The sequence below is a fragment of the Lepidochelys kempii genome, chromosome 1, assembly GCF_965140265.1.
Source record: "Lepidochelys kempii isolate rLepKem1 chromosome 1, rLepKem1.hap2, whole genome shotgun sequence".
Taxonomy (NCBI): Eukaryota; Metazoa; Chordata; order Testudines; family Cheloniidae; genus Lepidochelys; species Lepidochelys kempii.
In genome coordinates, this window is record NC_133256.1 from 80403131 (window position 1) to 80422370 (window position 19240).

General features: G+C 41.9%; 1 protein-coding gene across 4 annotated transcripts in view; it reads left to right on the plus strand.

The window, feature by feature from the left end:
• The first annotated feature begins 749 nt into the window (after nucleotides 1–749).
• The window catches only part of SLAIN1 (SLAIN motif family member 1), a 66450-nt gene continuing 47959 nt past the window's right edge, over nucleotides 750–19240 (plus strand). Inside the window, exons 1-2 of one of the 4 annotated variants that reach the window (XM_073347261.1) lie at nucleotides 750–1755; nucleotides 5653–5792. In XM_073347261.1, coding sequence (XP_073203362.1) covers nucleotides 1253–1755; nucleotides 5653–5792 — 643 coding nt within the window. In that variant the 5' untranslated portion in view covers nucleotides 750–1252. Of the gene's footprint in view, nucleotides 1756–4370; nucleotides 4945–5652; nucleotides 5793–19240 lie in introns of those variants that run through there. The other 3 variants (XM_073347267.1, XM_073347285.1, XM_073347277.1) reach the window with 3 other exon arrangements.

Genomic DNA, 19240 nt, shown 5'->3' on the forward strand with positions numbered 1-19240 from the left:
GCGGGGAGGGGAGTTAAAATCAGTGACTCTGAAATGTATAAACAGTTGTTTATCTAGTATTTCACTCAGTTTCGATTAAATTTCTTTCCAGCTTTATCTATGGCTACTGTATTTTCTCGACCACATATTTGCACATTCCTTATTAGCAACTCAAAGACCCCAACGCACTACAGGCGCCCAAATACATATATTCTCCCACTCACCCACACACATATACATGGCTATAGCGTGACAAATGAACATCTGGTTAACGCATTTATTTCAGAATAAAGGCTTCTATGTGTGATTTTTTTCATCCCTACCAAGCTAAATCTGCATAATTATAACCCCCTACGCTACCAGACTCTAATTATATAGTTTATAAAAAAGGAAATGCCAGCATAGGAGCCACCCTATGTAACAGTACTGATGCGTAGCCAATTCATTCAGAATCAGACTCGGGCAGTAGCTATCACAGCTGGGTAGACAGGCTATTTTTTGAAAGACTCGGGTTTTAATACTTCCCCATGGCCACGGGGATTAATTGTATTTTAAACTACCAGGTAGTTTGGCCCGAATGAAGGCTGCAGGCTCAGCGTGTTAAAATAAATAATCATTTTAAAAAAGTGGTGTCCTCCTTCGCAGGTCCATTGAAAGTGGAAGGTTCAGGGGCGAGCTACGAGGGAACGGGGGCGTGGCGGGACAGAAGCTGGGTCACAGACAAATCTCCCCTTCTCCTCACGATATTGTTTTGTGCCCAGGAGTCAACAGCTGATGTCCGTGACTGGTGTCTGACTAGGGAGGGGGTGGGGATAGAGGAGCCCCCTCCCCCGAGGCACCCACCTCGGCTTTAATGGGGCTGCAGCCGGCGCCTTGAGGGCGAGGATGCTGCTGCCGGGCGTGGCTCCCGCTCCCCTGCGCGGCGACGCGGGGCGCGCCTCTCGCGAGCCCCGCTCCCCCTCAGGCGCTCGCTTTGTATCGTCCCCCTCCCCGGCTCATGGCTGTGGAGCCGGGCCGCTCTTTGTTCCCATTGTGCGGGTGCCTCTCCCGTGCCAGAGTGGGAGGGGAGCCCCCGGGCTGTGTTGTCGCGGCTGACAGGAGGCGCAGGAGCAGCTGAGGCGGCTACCGCCGAGCAGGCTGAACGCGAGCTGCAAGGGGGACACGCCAAAGCCGCCGCCGCCGCCAGGAGCGCGACCAGGGCAGGAGGCGAGCGGCCGAGGGAGCCCGGCTGGCCGCGGCCTTGCGGCGAGCAGGTGCCGGCGGGGCGGGGCGGATGGAGGCTGCCTGGCTGCAGCCGCCGGCGATGGCGGAGGTGCAGGCGGCCGGGCCCGGGGCGGGCTCGGTGGTGAGCGCCGAGCTGGAGGTGAAGAAGCTGCAGGAGCTGGTGAGGAAGCTGGAGAAGCAGAACGAGCAGCTGCGGAGCCGCGCGGCGGCGGCGGCGGCCGCCGTCCCCCCGGCCCCGGCCAGCCCACACCTGCTGTTGCTGCCGCCACCGGCCCCGGCCTTCGGCTCCCCCGCAGCGGCCGGGCTGGCCCCGAGCGGCGGCCCCGGGGCCCTGTGCATGCCCAGCCCGGCGCCCACTCTCCTGTGCACCGCTAGCCTGGGCCCGCCGGAGCCCTTCGTCTATTTCAAGCCCGCCCTGGCTAGTCTGGCCGCGGCAGCAGGAGGCGGGCATGAGGCCGGGAGCATCCCCGCGGCCGGGACAGCCACGGTGCTGGACGAGGTGGAGGTGCTGGACCTGGAGGACGGTGACTGCAGCCAGGACGAAGACACATGGTACGTAACCCCCGTATTGTCTGAGCGCCCCAGCCCCGGAGCTGACCGCCCCTGTGCCCCAGGGCAAATCCCCCTAGCCGGAAGCACCAGGGGCCTTGGGGGGGACGGGACGGCAACGGGATCCTCGCCCCCCGTTAGGCATGGAGAACCCGGCTGTAGTAATGCAGCCTGGCTAATTCCCCCCCCCCCCCGTCTTCCCTAATTCTTACACAGCTGGTCCTTTCAAGTCACTGATTAGCATTAACCCTAAAATCCGCTTGATCTTGTTTTGCTGAATCTTAAATCTGCTTTTTTTAAACGTGTCATCTGGTTTGTGTGATTAACTTTCTCAATGAAAAAGGGCCATTTCTGAGACCCCTGTTGTCTCCTGCTTCTTAAATCCAGAGTTTATCCTGTAATCGCCCCTTTATGCTCCATGTCCTCTGCATGCCTAATTTCAAGCCTTTCTATATCCCTTGGGAAGAGCAGGACTACAGGCTGTCTTTGCTACTGTATCTACTCAGTAATGATCCAAAAAACAGGGAGCAATATTTTGCACTGAATTTTATTGTTCCTACTAAGCACATTTATCTTCGTGCTCATCTCTCAGGCTTGACTGAGCTTCTAAGATTTGGTGACCTCACTAGCCATTCATTCAGGATGTTAAATTAACACTGTCATAAATGTGGCAATTATGAAGTGGTAGATGTCAGGAAGGAAGATTTAAGGTGAAAAATCTGGTTTAGGTTAAAACATAATTGGGTAAAGAATAATGAAAAGATGTTACTGAAGAGCAACATGACTGATAAGTATATTGGCTTTTAGTCTTGATACTGAGGCTTTTGTTGCTTCCTTTAGAATAGATTTACTACAGTCATTTTTAGGAAGGACTAACAAAGAGATTACAGCCTTCTTTAAAAAATAAGGAATGCTTTCAGTTTTCCTTGTACTGGCTATACTCTCCTTAAAATGCTACCCTCTCTCAAGTTGAATTTCAGCCCTCAGCAGTATAGGAGGGCTTTGGACTTTTGAGCATTGTTGTTGTGCAGTTATATTGTTCAAATACGTACATGGTTCCAGAGTAATGTATGAACATGTGTCATAAACTGGAAGAAGCAGAAAATAAAATTGAACTAGGGGAATATTTGTGGCTGTTTCTTTATGCCCAGGAAAGGAAACTTATAGACAAAGATATGCAGTGTTGGTCCCGGTATCTTAGAGAGACAGTGTGGGTGAGATAATATCAAAGAAGAGCCCAGTGTAAGCTCCAAAGATGCGCGCGTGCGCTCTCTCTCTCTCTCTCTCACCAGCATAAGTTGGTCTGGAAAAAGATATTACCTTACCCACTTTGTCAGACCAAACATATTCAGAATTGTCTAGTGTCTTGTAACTTGTATATCTCAACAGCTTGTATAATAATCCTCAAGTGTGCTAATAAATACTACGGAAAATGACCCAGAAGGCCTGATCTGTACTACAGAACTAACCACATTTAAATGTGGTTGTAGCTCAACTGTATTAAAATATGTCAGTGAGAAAAAGAATGTTACAATTATGCTAAAGAGCCATATTTTAGCCTGGGTGTCTATCCAGGTGATGATGTTTCCTTAACATGTTCTAATATAGTTTTAAAATCCATGCTGATAAGAGCATATCATAATATAATGCAGTTGAGCCAGAACCATGTTTAAACATGGTTATTGTGGTAGTATAGGTAGGGTCTTAAGACTCATCAAAATGTGATTCTCTCTGTAAAGCTTTTTTAGATAACTGGCCTAAGTTTTGAAACTCTTCTTTTGGAAATCACTAACAATTGTAGATAGATATTTTATTAGTGATTATCATACTTGACTTATCAGTACCAGGTGATTCTGCAGATGATTAGATTGTGCTGGACTGTTCTGGGAACATGACTGGGATGAATCAGTTTTATAATTTCAAACTTTCTTCATTGCTCATGACAGATAATGTGTAAGGTGTTGTTTCTCTGGTCTCATTTAGTTGATTGGGGTGACCACTTTGCTTGGTCAGTTGCATTTAATAATGTTTTGTACATGCTTACATTTTAGGGCTGTATTGGATCAGTATTATTGCAAGTCTTGCAGTACAAATGTCAGTCGTGAGTATTTATCAGGTTTGGTTTGCTCTTCGGGAAGAATCTTGCTATTTGGGGGCAAATTCCACCTATGTATGGTATCACTGGGGACTGAACGTATGTATAGAGGTGCGGAATTTGGCCCTTGGTGTTCATCTGAAGGACAGTTACTTTCTTAAAATTAATAAAACTAAGATGCGTTACATATTTCCTTCAGGGATGAATCTCTAATGAACTGCATTGTTGGTCAGTGGTAGTTTCTGTTAGCTGCTGTGGGGTTATTGTTATGATGCTTTTGATGACTTGTTAAATCTTTTTTTAAATAATGTGTCAAATCTAGAAAGCCAAAGGCCAATCCAGTACTAATTGTTGACTTTTTAATATTGAGGCCCTAACTGCTTTTGTAATATTGTTCTAAAAAATTGCAGTTCAAAAAAGGAAAAAAAAAAAACCATGTTACAAAAAAAAAGTAAAAACTTTCCCTTGGTTGTCATCTTTCTGCATAAACATCAAATTATTTAGAACTCATCAGTCACATATTTTACTTTCAAAATACTGCTGAAAGTTAACAGTGGATCTGAGACGTTATTTTCAGTACATATGCGGCTCATCATGGTTTTTAATTCTGAGCATTAATTGTGTAGCCAACCATTCTATTAAGTGAGAGGAGGTCAGCCCTATTGTCAGACAAATTCAGTCCTGGAACTCTGCTGGGATTGCAAACAAGGGTACCAGTTGTGATGAGGACACTTGTCCATTCGGAGCTGGATCGCAAGTACCAGTTTATCTCCCAAACAATAGACTACTAAGCAGGCATTACGTAGCAATAGCTCGCTATTGAGCAGAGCAGGTTTTGCACAATAACCTAAATGTGAAGAGCTCTGTCTCTAATTAGTAATCATCTGAGACTTAGTCCCTTTGTCTTTACTTTAGCCTTTTTGTATCTGCTATTAGCATTCCGCTTCCTGGCCAGTGTGCCTTTTTGCCCAACTTCTGATATCCTACTTAAGAGTTTGTTTAACCACACTGTGCTTTAGAAACAAACAGGGTATGATGTTCAGTGAGGAAGCTGAGAGCTAATGATAGTTCATCCAGGAAGATGTGTGCTTTCCCAGGTGAACCTATGTCTACATGCATGTCAAAATCCGTGAGGACTCCAATAACAGTGGACACCGGCTTAGAGAATTTAGCTGTGAAAGCCATCAAGCCCCCTACCATGAGGTGGTTTAAACACCCGTGGAAAAGTAAACTCTACCCCAGGGGCACAGGAGATGACCAGATACTCAAATATTCTTGTCTCTGTGGTTAGCTGCTTATTGTATTCCAAGCCCAGACAAAATAGAATAGCTTCTCCTACACTTCTTTTTCTGCACGTTGGTTCATTTGGCTAGAACCAGGAGTGTAAAAATCATCATCATCATCCAGCAAACTTTTTAAATTTCCAAAATCTGTACATAATGTACAGTATAATATATAAAGTCTTTGTATCATGTGGGAAAGATACTGCCTGTGAAAACTGTAATATTATATCAATTCTGACATGATTGGGTAAATCATAGAAGGTAAGAATGTAAAAGATGTTACTATGAGGTTCTTAAATACAAAGTTAAGCACTGCAATGATTTAATCTACAGTGAGTATTAGATTTTATAATATTTTCTGTTAATATTTGTCTCTGGGGTATGTGTACTGTCTATGAAAACTGTAGTATTACATTACTTTAGTGTTAGAAACAAATTCTTAATATGCAGTCAATCAAGTATCCAAAAATATAAAGCTTATGTACTGTGTACATGCTAATATTTCTGCATATTTTAATTGAGGTTGTATGTCTCGCCTACTAAGACCCTCACACTGCAAGAGAAATCACTGAGTCCTCTGCAATGGTGTAGACATATTCTGGATCATCCAACTCCTGAGATAGAAGCTGCAAAACGTTCCCTATGCTTTAGACTGGAACAAGGTAATCCTATGATCTTTTTACTTGTTATATTTCTTTGAATTTCATAACTAATCAGTTAGCATCTGTGCTTGGCATTCAAGTTTGAAGTTCTATATGCTGATCAGTTTCAGCAGCTTTCTGTGTTTAGCAAATGGTAGATTCATAGTTTTGTAATATAAGTATATACAACTCCCTCTGTTATGAGTGGCAGCTATATTTTTAGGTTTTGCTTAGCGTGCATTTTTAAGCAATCTCCGTTTCCTTCTCCTCTTCTTTTTCCTCCACTCTCCAAACCCTAATTTTTAACTATCTTATTAATTTTCAGATGTCCCCATTTCCTCTAAATAAGGGCCCATAGACTTTAATGGGAGAAATCTTGGGCCCTAACTTAGAGTATCAATCCTCCAATGAGATGTGCACAAAGCACCTCTGTAATTGCACAGAGCCTCATACATTGCAGTGGGACTCTACACAGGGGATGGGTTCTAACTGCACACATCTCATTGTAGGTTCAGGGCTTTATTATTTATAGGAAATACAACAAGAAATCTAACTTGATCACGGATAATACTGTGTAGGACTTTCTATTGCTCGAATATTGGGGCGCCGAGTTCATTGCTGGCATAAGGTTGTTCAATTCCAATTAACTTTGTATGGAGTTATGTCTAACAGTGACAGGTTTCAGAGTAACAGCCGTGTTAGTCTGTATTCGCAAAAAGAAAAGGAGTACTTGTGGTACCTTAGAGACGAACCAATTTATTTGAGCATAAGTTTTTGTGAGCATCCGATGAAGTGAGCTGTAGCTCACGAAAGCTTATGCTCAAATAAATTGGTTCGTCTCTAAGGTGCCACAAGTACTCCTTTTCTTTTTATGTCTATTTGTGGTGAGTCTAGCTCCCTGGGTATATTGCAGTTCTAAATAGAAATCAGCTACATTATTATTTAATTATTTTATTCATTTGTTGTATCACCCCCAGGCCCCAGTTAAGATTCCAGTGTGTTAGATGCTGTACAGTTGTGTGGTTCCTGCCCCAAACAGTCAATAATCCAGTTTCGAGCAAGACTTGACATGAGACTTCAGAAAACAATTGGGGGGAAGCAGAGAGGAGAGGAGAAGTAAGACCAGTTTAATGTTAATATAGCCATATAGTTGTGTAAACAAGCTATGGCCACGCACTTATAAAGCACTTAAGCACATGCTTAAGATTAAGCATGTACTTATGTGCTTTGCTGAACTGGAGTCTGTGAGTCTGATCCTGTACTACTGAAGTCCATTGAGTTTTATTTATTCACTTCAGTGGGAACAGGATAGGGACTCACATTTACATCTTGGCGTTTTCCAGTTTGTTTGAAAATATATACTTCTTAAAATTAAATATTGGCTATTCCTGACTATCCTTCAACCTAGCCATACTTAGTTGCTGATTGAATGTGTGTGTGCACACACATGTGCGTACCAAAGCAGTAATAAGTCTTGGGGAAGTGTTTGAAATAGGAGAGGGTAGTGTTCTAATGGATTAGTTCAGGAAGTTTGTACCCTGCCCAACAGTTTACTTAACAATTCTACTGATGATGTATGAGCTGGAAAGGAATCCAATTAGACTCCAGTTTTGGAAAAAAAGCATAACAGAGCAGATTTTAGTAATAGTTTTATTTTTTTTTTAAATTAAAAATACAGATGCAATACAAACTATCTTCTGCTGCCATTCTCAATTTTAAATAATAATGTGCAACAGAGGCGGTGCTCAAAGGCAAGACTGCAAATTTATAAAAATGTCATTCACTAAATGTGTTTAAAACCTGTCAGAGATGGGTAATTTATTTATTTTTTTCTTCCAAGGTATTGTTTACATTTACTAGGAAAGCAATTTGCTTTCACATTTTCCTGTATATTTAAAATTTAAGTGTATTGCTATCTCTTTGGTTTTAGTTTGTACATTTTTCAACATCTGAGAGATCATAGAAAATTTTAATGTATAATGTAATATTTTAGTCAAGGCTACCTGTGACAGTGATTTTTACTACATAATCTAATTATGGTTATTGCTCCATGAAGTTCCATTATTTTAAAAATAATTTGAAGATTTATATTCTCTTCAAAGGCCACGTGTAAATCTCATCTTGGGAGCTATGTGTTAAAGGAGAGAATTGTCTCAAATGTTTTTATTGCAACAGTTTTTATAATAGAATTGTTTTGTTGTTACTAATTAACTACCTTTGCTCAGATATGAATTTTTTTAATTTGGCCATTCCCCTATATGTAATAGTTAATCAACAAATGTCAGGTATTAAATATTAACATTCATTTCTAATTGTAATAAGGTTGGATTAGGTTTTATAGGAGTCTTTCCCCCTGTTTTGGAGCAGGATGGGACAATTGGAACAATTTAGTAAATCTATTTTATAAAGTAAAACTAACTTTCTGTAATGTGTCCTTTCTCATTTTATTTTGTATCCTCGTGTATTGATGATCCCTTTTATTTATATATTACAATTTGATTCTTCCTTAAAAAGTGACTATAAAAGTGGCATTATGGATTTCCATAATAGTTGTATTTCAAGTGATAACATATACAGTTTACTCAGTTTAAAGGTAAAAAGTCTTTCCCCCTCAGCTACCAGCCCTTCAAATTCACCGGGTTCCAGAAAATCTAGTTATGCTCTTTCTAGCTTGTGCGTCACCACCAGTAACCCTGATTCAGCTGATGAATATTATTGTGTACTCCATGTGCAGTAACAATGTACAAATCTGTACTCTGAGATAAAGTTTGCTGTTGGAGTTTACTTAATAATTTTGTTGTTGATCCATGAGCTAGAAAGGAATCCAGTGTAGCTATCTTAGCTACTCCTAGCTATTTTAGCATTATAGTGGTAACAGGAATGCAAAGCAGCAAAAACTTATTTTTGCCTTGGCTCAGTTGTTCCTTCTGCTCTTCATACAGGCCCCAGTACAGCAAGTTACTTAAGGACATGCCCAATTTTAAATGCATGAGTAGTTTCACTGAAGCAAAAACTACCCAGACTGGTGTACCTTGGTGAATACAATGCACAAGATCCAACTGCAGCTCCTGGCTTCTCTTCCTGAGTTTGCATCTCACTCAGGCTTGGTAGCAGTCTCTCTTCTATTCTGGGTGCAGTGGTTGCAGCTCCTCCTTATAACTTTATATTGAGGGGAAATAGTGCTCATGATGTTTTATAGGCACTTGGGCTTGAATGCACAAAAGGAGTTAGGACTGGTGATGCTGAGTGTCCTAATGTCTAACTTTCAGACACCTAGAATATCACTGTGATTCACAAAGCCTGAGTTAGGTGTCTAGGCTCCCATACAATGAATGGGGAGATTGTGATTCACAAACGCCAGCATGCTAGGAAGGGAGCTGCCTACACTAGCCAATGGGAGATGCCAATGAGAGGGATGCATGCTAAACCCTCCTGCCCACAACAGGTGCCTAAGTCTGGGCTGCTTATCTCTTCCTGGGATTCTCGGCTGCAAACGCTCTCTTGGCGGTAAGCACCTATGCTGTTAGCAAGAAGCTAGGGGAGAGGAAAGGAGAGGAGGAAGACTCTTAAGAAGCCATTTGGGGGAGAGAGAGAGAGAGAGACTCTCTCAATAATCTGGGGGTTAGAGTGCTCACTTGGGAGGTGAAAGACCAGATCCATTTTCCCTTTGACAGTAACTCTCTATTTATCCAGAATGCATCAGCTTCAACAGGGGAGATTGAGGGAGCAGCATATCAGAATGGCGCATAGCCCAGTGGTTAGAGCACTCTCTGGAGAGGTGGCAGATCCCTGTTTAAATCCCTTCTTCCCCTGGGGGGAACTTGAACCCATATTCCACGTGAATAATTTATGGCACAGTGGTTAGGGTAAGAGGAAAGTCCTCTTCCCCACTCCAGCTATTTTGTGTGAACTCACCTTTGGGGCCTACTCTGTTTGATGCCCTCTGAGCATGCCTACTGGATTGGGCCCTAAATGTGATTTAGATAGAAGAATGTCTGTATTCCCCTGGTTTGTGAATCGCTCTGGGGCTTCTGAGAGGGTAGGTGGTTGGACGCCTACAGTGAGATAGCAGTTGGCATGCCCAGAGGCAAAAGTTAGGCAGCTAGGGAACTTTTGCTGCAAAGATTTAGGCTCTGAGTGAGTTTAGGCAGCTCCAGGGATCAGTGGGAGTTTTGTGCATCACAGTGGTCCCAAAACTGATTCTTAGGTTCCTAAGCCTCTGTTTTAGGCACCTAACTCCTTTTGTGCTTCCAAGCCTTGCTACCTTTCACATTTCATAAATTTGATTTATCAGCCAGAAAATTGTGCCACGTGGGTGGAGTCGGTCGAACGATACCTTTCCAGGTGAGATTTGCCACTGCGATGCTGTAGCCAAAGTACAACTAAAAAACAAATGCCCCAATTCTGTAGTGTGTAAGAGTGAGAGAAATGTACGGTTCGGAAGACACTAAGGCCAGTAGTGCAGTCATGACATAGGATGTATTCTATAGTATTTGCTGATGTTTCATATCTTCCCTGATTGATATTTTTTTTTTAAGCCCTCAAACTGCACAATCTTTTGGAGGCCTAAACTTAAGAATTGGCAGTAGATCAAAGATAAGTTTCAAGCTATGCAGATAAGACTGCTGAGCCTCACTCATGTCATCAAATGTTTATGCTCTATTTCTCTGAGATATGCTTAGCAATGGAAGACTTCCAACCAAAGACTGTTAGAATTTGGGGCCAGATTTCTAGTGGAAGTTTACATGTGGAGCAGAATTATAAGAATCCTGTATTCTCCCATTCATTTTGCTTTTTCTATTGTGTGTGTGTGTGTGTGTGTTTCCTAATTGGGAGAACCCTGAAGTGTTCTTTCTAACCTAGATAGTGGCATACAACACATACAGTGCAGTGCACAGAAAGAGCAACAACATGAAACAAATTAGGATTGAACAATTCTAGTGAATTGCATGGTGCTGGTGAAGCAGAGTTTGACTGTCCATTTGCTGCAGTGGGTGGAAAGGATAGATAAGCAAGGAAGAGACATTCAGGGAAGCTAGGAAGAGGTAGGGCGAGTGTCATGTTTTTGCAAGAAAACTATTCCTCTTTGATCCTTTGCTTGTCTGAGGGTTTCCTTTTGGCTGGTCTACAGCAATTTATCTACTCCTAAATTTGTACCCGCATTTTTAACACTGCTCTCCACCTTTTTCATTCTGTTGTTGTACCAATAAAAACAAAAACCAGCAGGATCTTAAAGGGAAAAAGGTAAAATACCACATTTACTGTGAATACAGAAAGAATCATAGTAAGCAGTTAGCTATAACATTCCATTCAATCTCACATTTATTCACACACACACACACACACACACAGGTTCTGCAAGGTTGTTATATTTACCAGCCTTAGAGTTGCTCATGCCAAGCCACTGGCCAGGTGGCCTGGACATGAGGAGGGAGCAGGGCCTTGTCAGATGCTCATCTGATGCTCCTGGAAGTTGGTTTGCAGAATCAGACCCTAAAGTTCTCACTTTGTAGAGTCCATTTTTATAGGAATTTCTTCCTATGCCAGTCTATGGGAATTGCTTCATCATGCTGTTGCTGAATCAATCTGCAGATTGCACATTCCTGACGGCTCCGTACTGCTAGATGTTATCTTAATCTTTGGTTCTCCCATCCTTGAGGCTGCTGGGTGGATTCCAGTCTGCCCTCTGGGGGGGGTCCTCTGGTTATTTCCACTTGATGCCTTCTTCAGCCAATGGACACTGGATTCTTAGGCTGGCACCTCCCTGATCATTCAGTTATTATCCACACCAAGCATCCATCCACATACATCCTCTATCTCTATTTTAATCACAATTGTTAATAAAGCGAGATGAATACAATAAAAGGGCGGGGAGTCTCTGGGTGCTGTTTCTGTTGTTACAGAGTATTGCTTTGAGTCTCTCTCTCTCTCTGTGAATTGCTTTGAGAACAGACTCTTAGAATGTACCAATGCAATTAGCAGCTTGCAAGTTTCACACAGAGGGAGAGAAACAGTACCAAAAAACCAAGAGACCTCTTAATTAGTAATACCCTGGAATTTAAACTATGGGGAATCAAACTCATTTGTGATTTTAATACAGAACTTTTGATATGATCCAACACTATCAAGTCAGCAGGACCACATATTAGCCTTAATAGGGTGATGGAGTCTGTTTTACATTCTGTTAGTAATTATGGGAGGTTTGGAAAACTCTGTTTAGTACCAAATCCTCTAAGGAGAGAGATCTGATGGGCAAATTTCCCATTCCCTATCTTGATTTACACCAGCTGAGGATTTTGCATGTAGCTATACTGCAGTAGCATGCCATTGAAGAGCCAAGTAGATAAATTGAGGAACTAAGTGCCATAGCAAGGAGTCCATCTACAGGAGTTCAGTTAATTTTTGTGCAGGGCTTGAAACTCAGCCTTCCAGACAGCAGAGCCCACAGGATCTGTCTCATGCCCCAGTTTTTAACAGTCCTTTGGTATAGTGATATGTTTGTGGAAGATTATATTTTGGAGATGCTCCCTCATTGAGCAGGGGGTTGGACTTGATGACCTCCTGAAGTCCCTTCCAACCCTGATATTCTATGATAAGGGACAGTATTATTAATATAGGAGTTTAAAGATGTGCCCTGGAAGCTGGGGTTGAGAACACAGTGTAGCTGTGCACAGCAATTCACCACAGAAATGCTCTTAGTTTGGTTTTTATTAAAAGTGTTGTTCCTTTCTCCTTCACTGGTTTATTGATTAACCTCAAGATCTTTACACTTGGAGGAATCCCTTCAGTGTGCCAGACCTCCAAGGGGGTCTCACTCTTCCTTAAGGGTAGGCCAGACAGCCTCAGTGCCTCTGAGACTCAGCCTCTAGACTCCAGAACACCTGTTTCACAACGTGAGTCCAGCTGACAGTCTCTGACCAGGAGTCTTATATACTTCAGGGACCAGTGCACCTCTGCAGTTATTTGTAGTGACATCAGGAGGCTTTTCAAAATAGAGTAGGTTTTATTAGTGAACTGGAACACAGCATCAGGAAGTTCTTAGGTTAGCATAGAGAAATAAAGGTTTGGGCCACCTGGCATTGGACACTGTTGGAAGACAGGACACTGGGCGAGATGGACCTTTGGTCTGACCCAGTATGGCTGTTCTTATGTTCTTAAAGGTTAAGACATAGTCCATTGTGGCCAAGCCAGCACTCCACCCAGCCAAGCCACCATTCCACCCAGCCAAGCTGCTGTGGAATCCGTTTTTGGCCCTCTGTCAGTCCCATGTGAGAGCTCGTCTTTCCAAAAGTTAGCTGTATTCCAGACACTTGACAGCTTTCAGTCCATTGTTCAACTCCTGTAGGTCTGTACAGAGTTCACATGTTCCACTTGCTGAAGTTTCCTTGTTGTTAGGTGTTAATTGTTCAGTCTTTGGGGTTCTCATTGTCCTTGCCTTTTGGATCCTCCATGGATATGGGTCAGTTTCAGCCAGTCCTTTAATGACCCATTCATTCTATCCCAGAGAGTTGTGGCACAACATCTCCTGTCTCCTTCTGTGCTCCAAGTGCAGCTTTTTAACCCACTGCATCCAAAGGGGAACAGTGCAAAGTACAGAGGGAAACTGAGGCACACAAAATTATAGAAAATTCCCACTTTGTCAAAATATAAAATACTGTTTAAAGTACACAGTTCATCCTAGATTTGTTTTTTTTTTTAAGAAATGTTGTTTCAGCTGTTTAAAAATAATAGGATCCAATCTTGGTTCTACTGAAGTCTGTTGTGGAAGTTTTGCCATTGCCCACAGTCTTCTTTTATAGTCTCTGGTTTTTTGTTTTACTTTTTTTAAATGATAGAAACAGTACTTAGTGTATTATAATGAATAGTGTGCCTCCAAACTAAAAAAATACTGCCTGTATATTCTTTTGAAGAGAAGGCATATTATGACCCTGAAACAACTATTCAGGAGCCTGCCAGAACCTCTCAATTAAATTAGACTTTACATGCATAAATATAGTTAAACACTATGTTGTGTATTAGTTGAGGTTGGCTTGAGCATAACATACCTAGCACAAGACTTCAAAAGCAAAGAAATGAAAAGCTAAGCCGTCTAAGAATATGTAACGTCTACTCCTCCATCAGGCGACAAATATACAACTGACCAGACAATTTACCATGACTAGCACAACCATAATGTACCACAACCATAATTTAGTTGGATGAAAGGTTGGCATTCAAATTCATCAAACTTCCTAACACCACAGAAACAGATTCTGCCCCTCCTCTCACCATTATCCCTTCTTTACAGTTTTGGGAAACCACACTCAGGTAATCACACTGCACTTCATATAATTTTGACTCTTTAAAAAACAAGGCAGTATTTGTGAGCTATTAAGCCAGTGGTTCCCAAACTAGGGATGCCGCTTGTTCAGGGAAAGCCCCTGGTGGGCCAGGCTGGTTTGTTTACCTGCTGCATCCGCAGGTTTGGCCGATCGTGGCTCCCACTGGCCACGGTTTGCTGCTCCAGGACAATGGGGGCTGCGGGAAAGGCGGCCAGCACATCTCTTGGCCCGCGCCGCTTCCTGCGGCCCCCGTTGGTCAAGAACGGCGAACCACAGCCAGTGGGAATCGCGATCGGCTGAGCCTGTGGACGCGACAGGTAAACAAGCCAGTCCGGTCTGCCAGGGGCTTTCCCTGAACAAGCGGCACCCCTAGTTTGGGAACCACTGTATTAAACAGTTTAATGATATAGTTGCTCTTTGAGAGCAGAATAGAGCAGAAAATATTGGCAGGGAGCGCGAGAGTTGTTTTATATGCTTGAACTGAAGCAATGGTGTTTTGAATTGCAAACCATTTTGGTATAGATTTAACTGATGTTTTGAGACATCAGGGGTGTAAAATTTTATGGAACTCAGGAATTGATTGAGATTTAATGCCATTTTATCATACATATTTTTCATATGAGATGGGGTTTGGAATCCTGCGTAAAATGTTTTCAGATTATGAAGAGTAGTGTGCTGAAATATGCAGTTGTCAAGATGGTTGTTTCCATCATAAAGAATACAGAGAATATAATTTGTAAAGCTCTAGAAGCAATTGAAGAAGCTGCAAGACTGATGCAGTTACTTTATTTCTATGGATCTGATACTGAGAGATACTGAGTGCCCTGAACTCCTATCAGTATCAGGACCGGAGTTCAGAGTCTTGCAGAGGCACTCCACATCTTCCAGAACTGGGCCTGTAGTAGTCTCCTGTATAAATGCAAGGTCTTGTTCTCCAGGCACACAGTATATTTTCAAACATCTAAGTTCTCTGTTTAGACTTCATTAATTTGGGAGACCCATTTACTGCGTGTGCATAATTGGAGTTTTCACAAAATGCTATATTACTGGATTTTTAAAAGCAACTGTTGAAGCTTGTCAAGGTTCCTCCCCCACTCTGAACTCTAGGGTACAGATGTGGGGACCTGCATGAAAAACCTCCTAAGCTTATCTTTACCAGCTTAGGTCAAAACTTCCCCAAGGTACAAAATATTCCACCCGTTGTCCTTGGACTGGCCGCTACCACCACCAAACTAATACTGGTTACTGGGGAAGAGCTGTTTGGACGCGTCCTTCCCCCCAAAATACTTCCCAAAACCTTGCACCCCACTTCCTGGACAAGGTTTGGTAAAAAGCCTCACCAATTTGCCTAGGTGACTACAGACCCAGACCCTTGGATCTTAAGAACAATGAACAATCCTCCCAACACTTGCACCCCCCCTTTCCTGGGAAATGTTGGATAAAAAGCCTCACCAATTTGCATAGGTGACCACAGACCCAAACCCTTGGATCTGAGAACAATGAAAAAGCATTCAGTTTTTTACAAGAAGACTTAATAAAAAATAGAAGTAAATAGAAATAAAGAAATCCCCCCTGTAAAATCAGGATGGTAGATATCTTACAGGGTAATTAGATTCAAAACATAGAGAACCCCTCTAGGCAAAACCTTAAGTTACAAAAAAGATACACAGACAGAAATAGTTATTCTATTCAGTACAATTCTTTTCTCAGCCATTTAAAGAAATCATAATCTAACACATACCTAGCTAGATTACTTACTAAAAGTTCTAAGACTCCATTCCTGGTCTATCCCCGGTAAAGACCAGCATATAGACAGACACAGACCCCTTGTTTCTCTCCCTCCTCCCAGCTTTTGAAAGTATCTTGTCTCCTCATTGGTCATTTTGGTCAGGTGCCAGCGAGGTTACCTTTAGCTTCTTAACCCTTTACAGGTGAGAGGAGCTTTCACCTGGCCAGGAGGGATTTCAAAGGGGTTTACCCTTCCCTTTATATTTATGACAAGCTGTTTTGCTTATTTTATTTATATGAAAAAAACTCTATCCTTTGATTTCTACTTAGACGTGTGTTTTTTCCAGTATTTAAAATAGAAATTTTTTCTCCAGCAGTAAAACATTTCTACTTTGCAAACATGCTGCAAGATCGAAACATTCTATTGCAAAACCTTACAGCAGTGAATGTGTATAAAATGAGAGATACTGACCTTAAAAATCTTTCTTCTAGGGCTGTGAAATTATTTAAAAATTGCAATTAAACATGAGATTTAAAAAAAGTCATTAATCACACGGTAAAACAACAAATTGAAATTGACTATAAATATTTTGGATGTGTTTCTCCCTTTTCAAATATTGATTTCAGTTACAACACAGAATACAAAGTGTACATTGCTCACTTCATATTATTACAAATATTTGCACTATAAAAATTATTATTTTTCAATTCACCTCATACGGGTAGTGTAGTGCAATCTCTTTTAGGAAAATGCAGCTTACAAATGAACAATTATTTTTTTCCATAACTGCACTCAATTTAAAGCTTTAGAGCCTACAAATTGAAGCATGAAGGGGCATACATTTTTTTTTTTTAAAAGCATATCTGGCATGTGGATACCTTACAACACCAGCTACAGCAATGCGATGCGGGTGCCTGTTCTCATTTTCAAGATATCTTGTAAATAAGAAGCAGGCAACTTGTTTCTTAGCAATTGGCTGAACAAGAAGTAGGACTTCGTAGACATGTATGAGGTGAATTGGAAAAATACTGTTTCTTTTGTTTATCTTCCTTACTGTGCAAATATTTGTAATCAAAAGTTATATAAAGCGAGTACGGTACACTTTGTATTCTGTGTTGTAATTGAAATCAATATTTGAAAATGTAGAAAAACACACATTAATAAATGTAAATTGGTATTTTGTTTAACAGTGAGATTAAAACTGCAATCAATCATGAGTTTTTTAATCCAGTTAATTTGTTTTGCATTAATCACATGCATTAACTGCAATTAATTGACAGCCCTACTTTATTCGCAGATACCTTTTCTTCTGATCTTACAATCGTTCTTGCATATCACACTACTTTTTCATGAAAATTATAAATACAATACACAAACAAATTATTTCTTGTTTTAGAGATTGACAGGTAGGTAATTTGTATGAAAATGTTTTCTTAACCCTACATTTTTCCAACTGAATGTGTTTAAAAAAGGTGTTGGATTTGCAGACTATAGTCTTATATTTACCGCGTGTTATACAAGCGGCATTATAAATTACCTCACACCATGCCCATCCAATCCTTGAGTGAAGGTGTTTATGTAGTGTCCACTGCCAACTGAGCTGAGACTACCATCTTACCATGAGTAGGTCATAGGACAGCCAGAAATTGAAAAGATCTTTGGTATTATCATTGGGTTATGCAGTCACTGTTTTGTTCACCTCTTTAGTTTGAGGATTGTTGCACACTTTCTTTGAAATAAGAATGTACGCATGCTGTGTATTTTCAAAATGTGTAATAGGGCAGACAATGGAAAGCAATGGTAATAGGATCAAGCCTATCAATCATCCTGTCTAGAAGTATGTGCTACACTGTATAATATCAAACTATGACTTTTGTTTCCAAAATCTACAAATAGCTTTTATGGAGAGATAAAGTGGATTTGTATTGGGAGACAGATGCATTTGGTGGCTCATCCCTTTGCAAGAGAAGCCATTCAGCTGGTATGGTTCCTTCCAAAACTGAGCTTCATACACTGGGAGCTCATGTTCAGTTAGTTGTCCACTATGACCGCGAATTCTTGTCAGAGTCATTGCTTTCCAGGATATGGTTCACCATCTTGTGAGACTTGCATTTGTTGCTAGATGTGAGACATTGAATTTGGCCATATTAAATCAATGTTTGCTTGCATCCAATTTTCCAAGTGATCGAGATCCGGAACATCTGTCATTTTCCTGCTGCTAGAGGGCATGGAAACATTAGTTTCCATAGGGAATTTGGGTTAACCGTACTGACGTTGTTAAATTGAGCCCTGAAAGCAATGGGATTCTTTCTTTCACAGTTATAGCAACTTCTTTAAATGTTGTTTTGTGTGAAAGTTTCCTGTGCCTGATATTTCAAATGAAACTACTTTAATACAATGTTAAGTTTATTTATTTGTCTGGTCAGTAACTTCTCATCCTGAATATTTTTTGATGGGAGTATACTGAGGCTGGCTTGCATAGCAAGCAAAATAAGTAGGGTGAATGAGTGCAGCTGAGTAAGATGTAGGAAATTATTAAAATCAAGCTTCTTGTTTTTCCATGCATCTCTCAAAGGTAATTTTCTTAATTTTACTTTAGAATGGAAAGCAGTTATAAACATTTCAATTTATAAAACACATTTTACAATGCAAGTATTTACTTTAAACTCTCTCTTCGTTGATGACTTTGTCTGTTGAAAATGTGGCTCTCCAACATCACTGAATGCCTGAATTAAGAACTTGACACTTTTGAGATGACTGAGGGGGAGGAGTTAATGTAAATACACCTGTGATACAAAAATTGCTTTTTAGAAGAGAAACCCACATGATTCCTGCTATGAAAAGACCGTTGGAGGCAATTTTAAGGATTAAATTGCTATTTAAAACAAACATCCATAAGAAATAGGGTTGCCAACTTTCAGAAAACCGAACATGTTTGCTTCGCTCCTGCCCTTCCTCAAGGCCCTGCTCCCACTCATTCCATCCCTCCCTTCCTCCGTCGCTTCCTGTCCCCCATCCTCACTCGCTCATTTTCACCGGGCTGGGGCAGGAAGTTGGGGGTTGAGGATGAGGGGTTTGGAGTGCAGGAGGGGGCTCTGGGCTGAGGGGTTTGGAGTGTGGGAGGGGGCTCCGGGCTGGGGCAGGAGGTTGCAGTGTGGGAGGGGGCTCCGGGCTCTGGGCTGGGGGTGTGGGCTCCAGAGAAGGGCCACAAATGAGGGGTTTGGGGTGCAGGAGGGGACTCGGGGCTGGGGGGTCAGGGTGCAGGCTCCAGGAGCGAGTTTGGTGTGGGAGGGGGCTCAGGGCTGGGGCAAGGGCACAGGAGAGAGTGCGGGCTCCCGGAGGGAGTAGGGTGCAGGAGGGGGTGAGGGCTGGGGGCTCAGGAAAGAGGGGGGATTTGTTGTGCAGGCTCTGGATGGCTC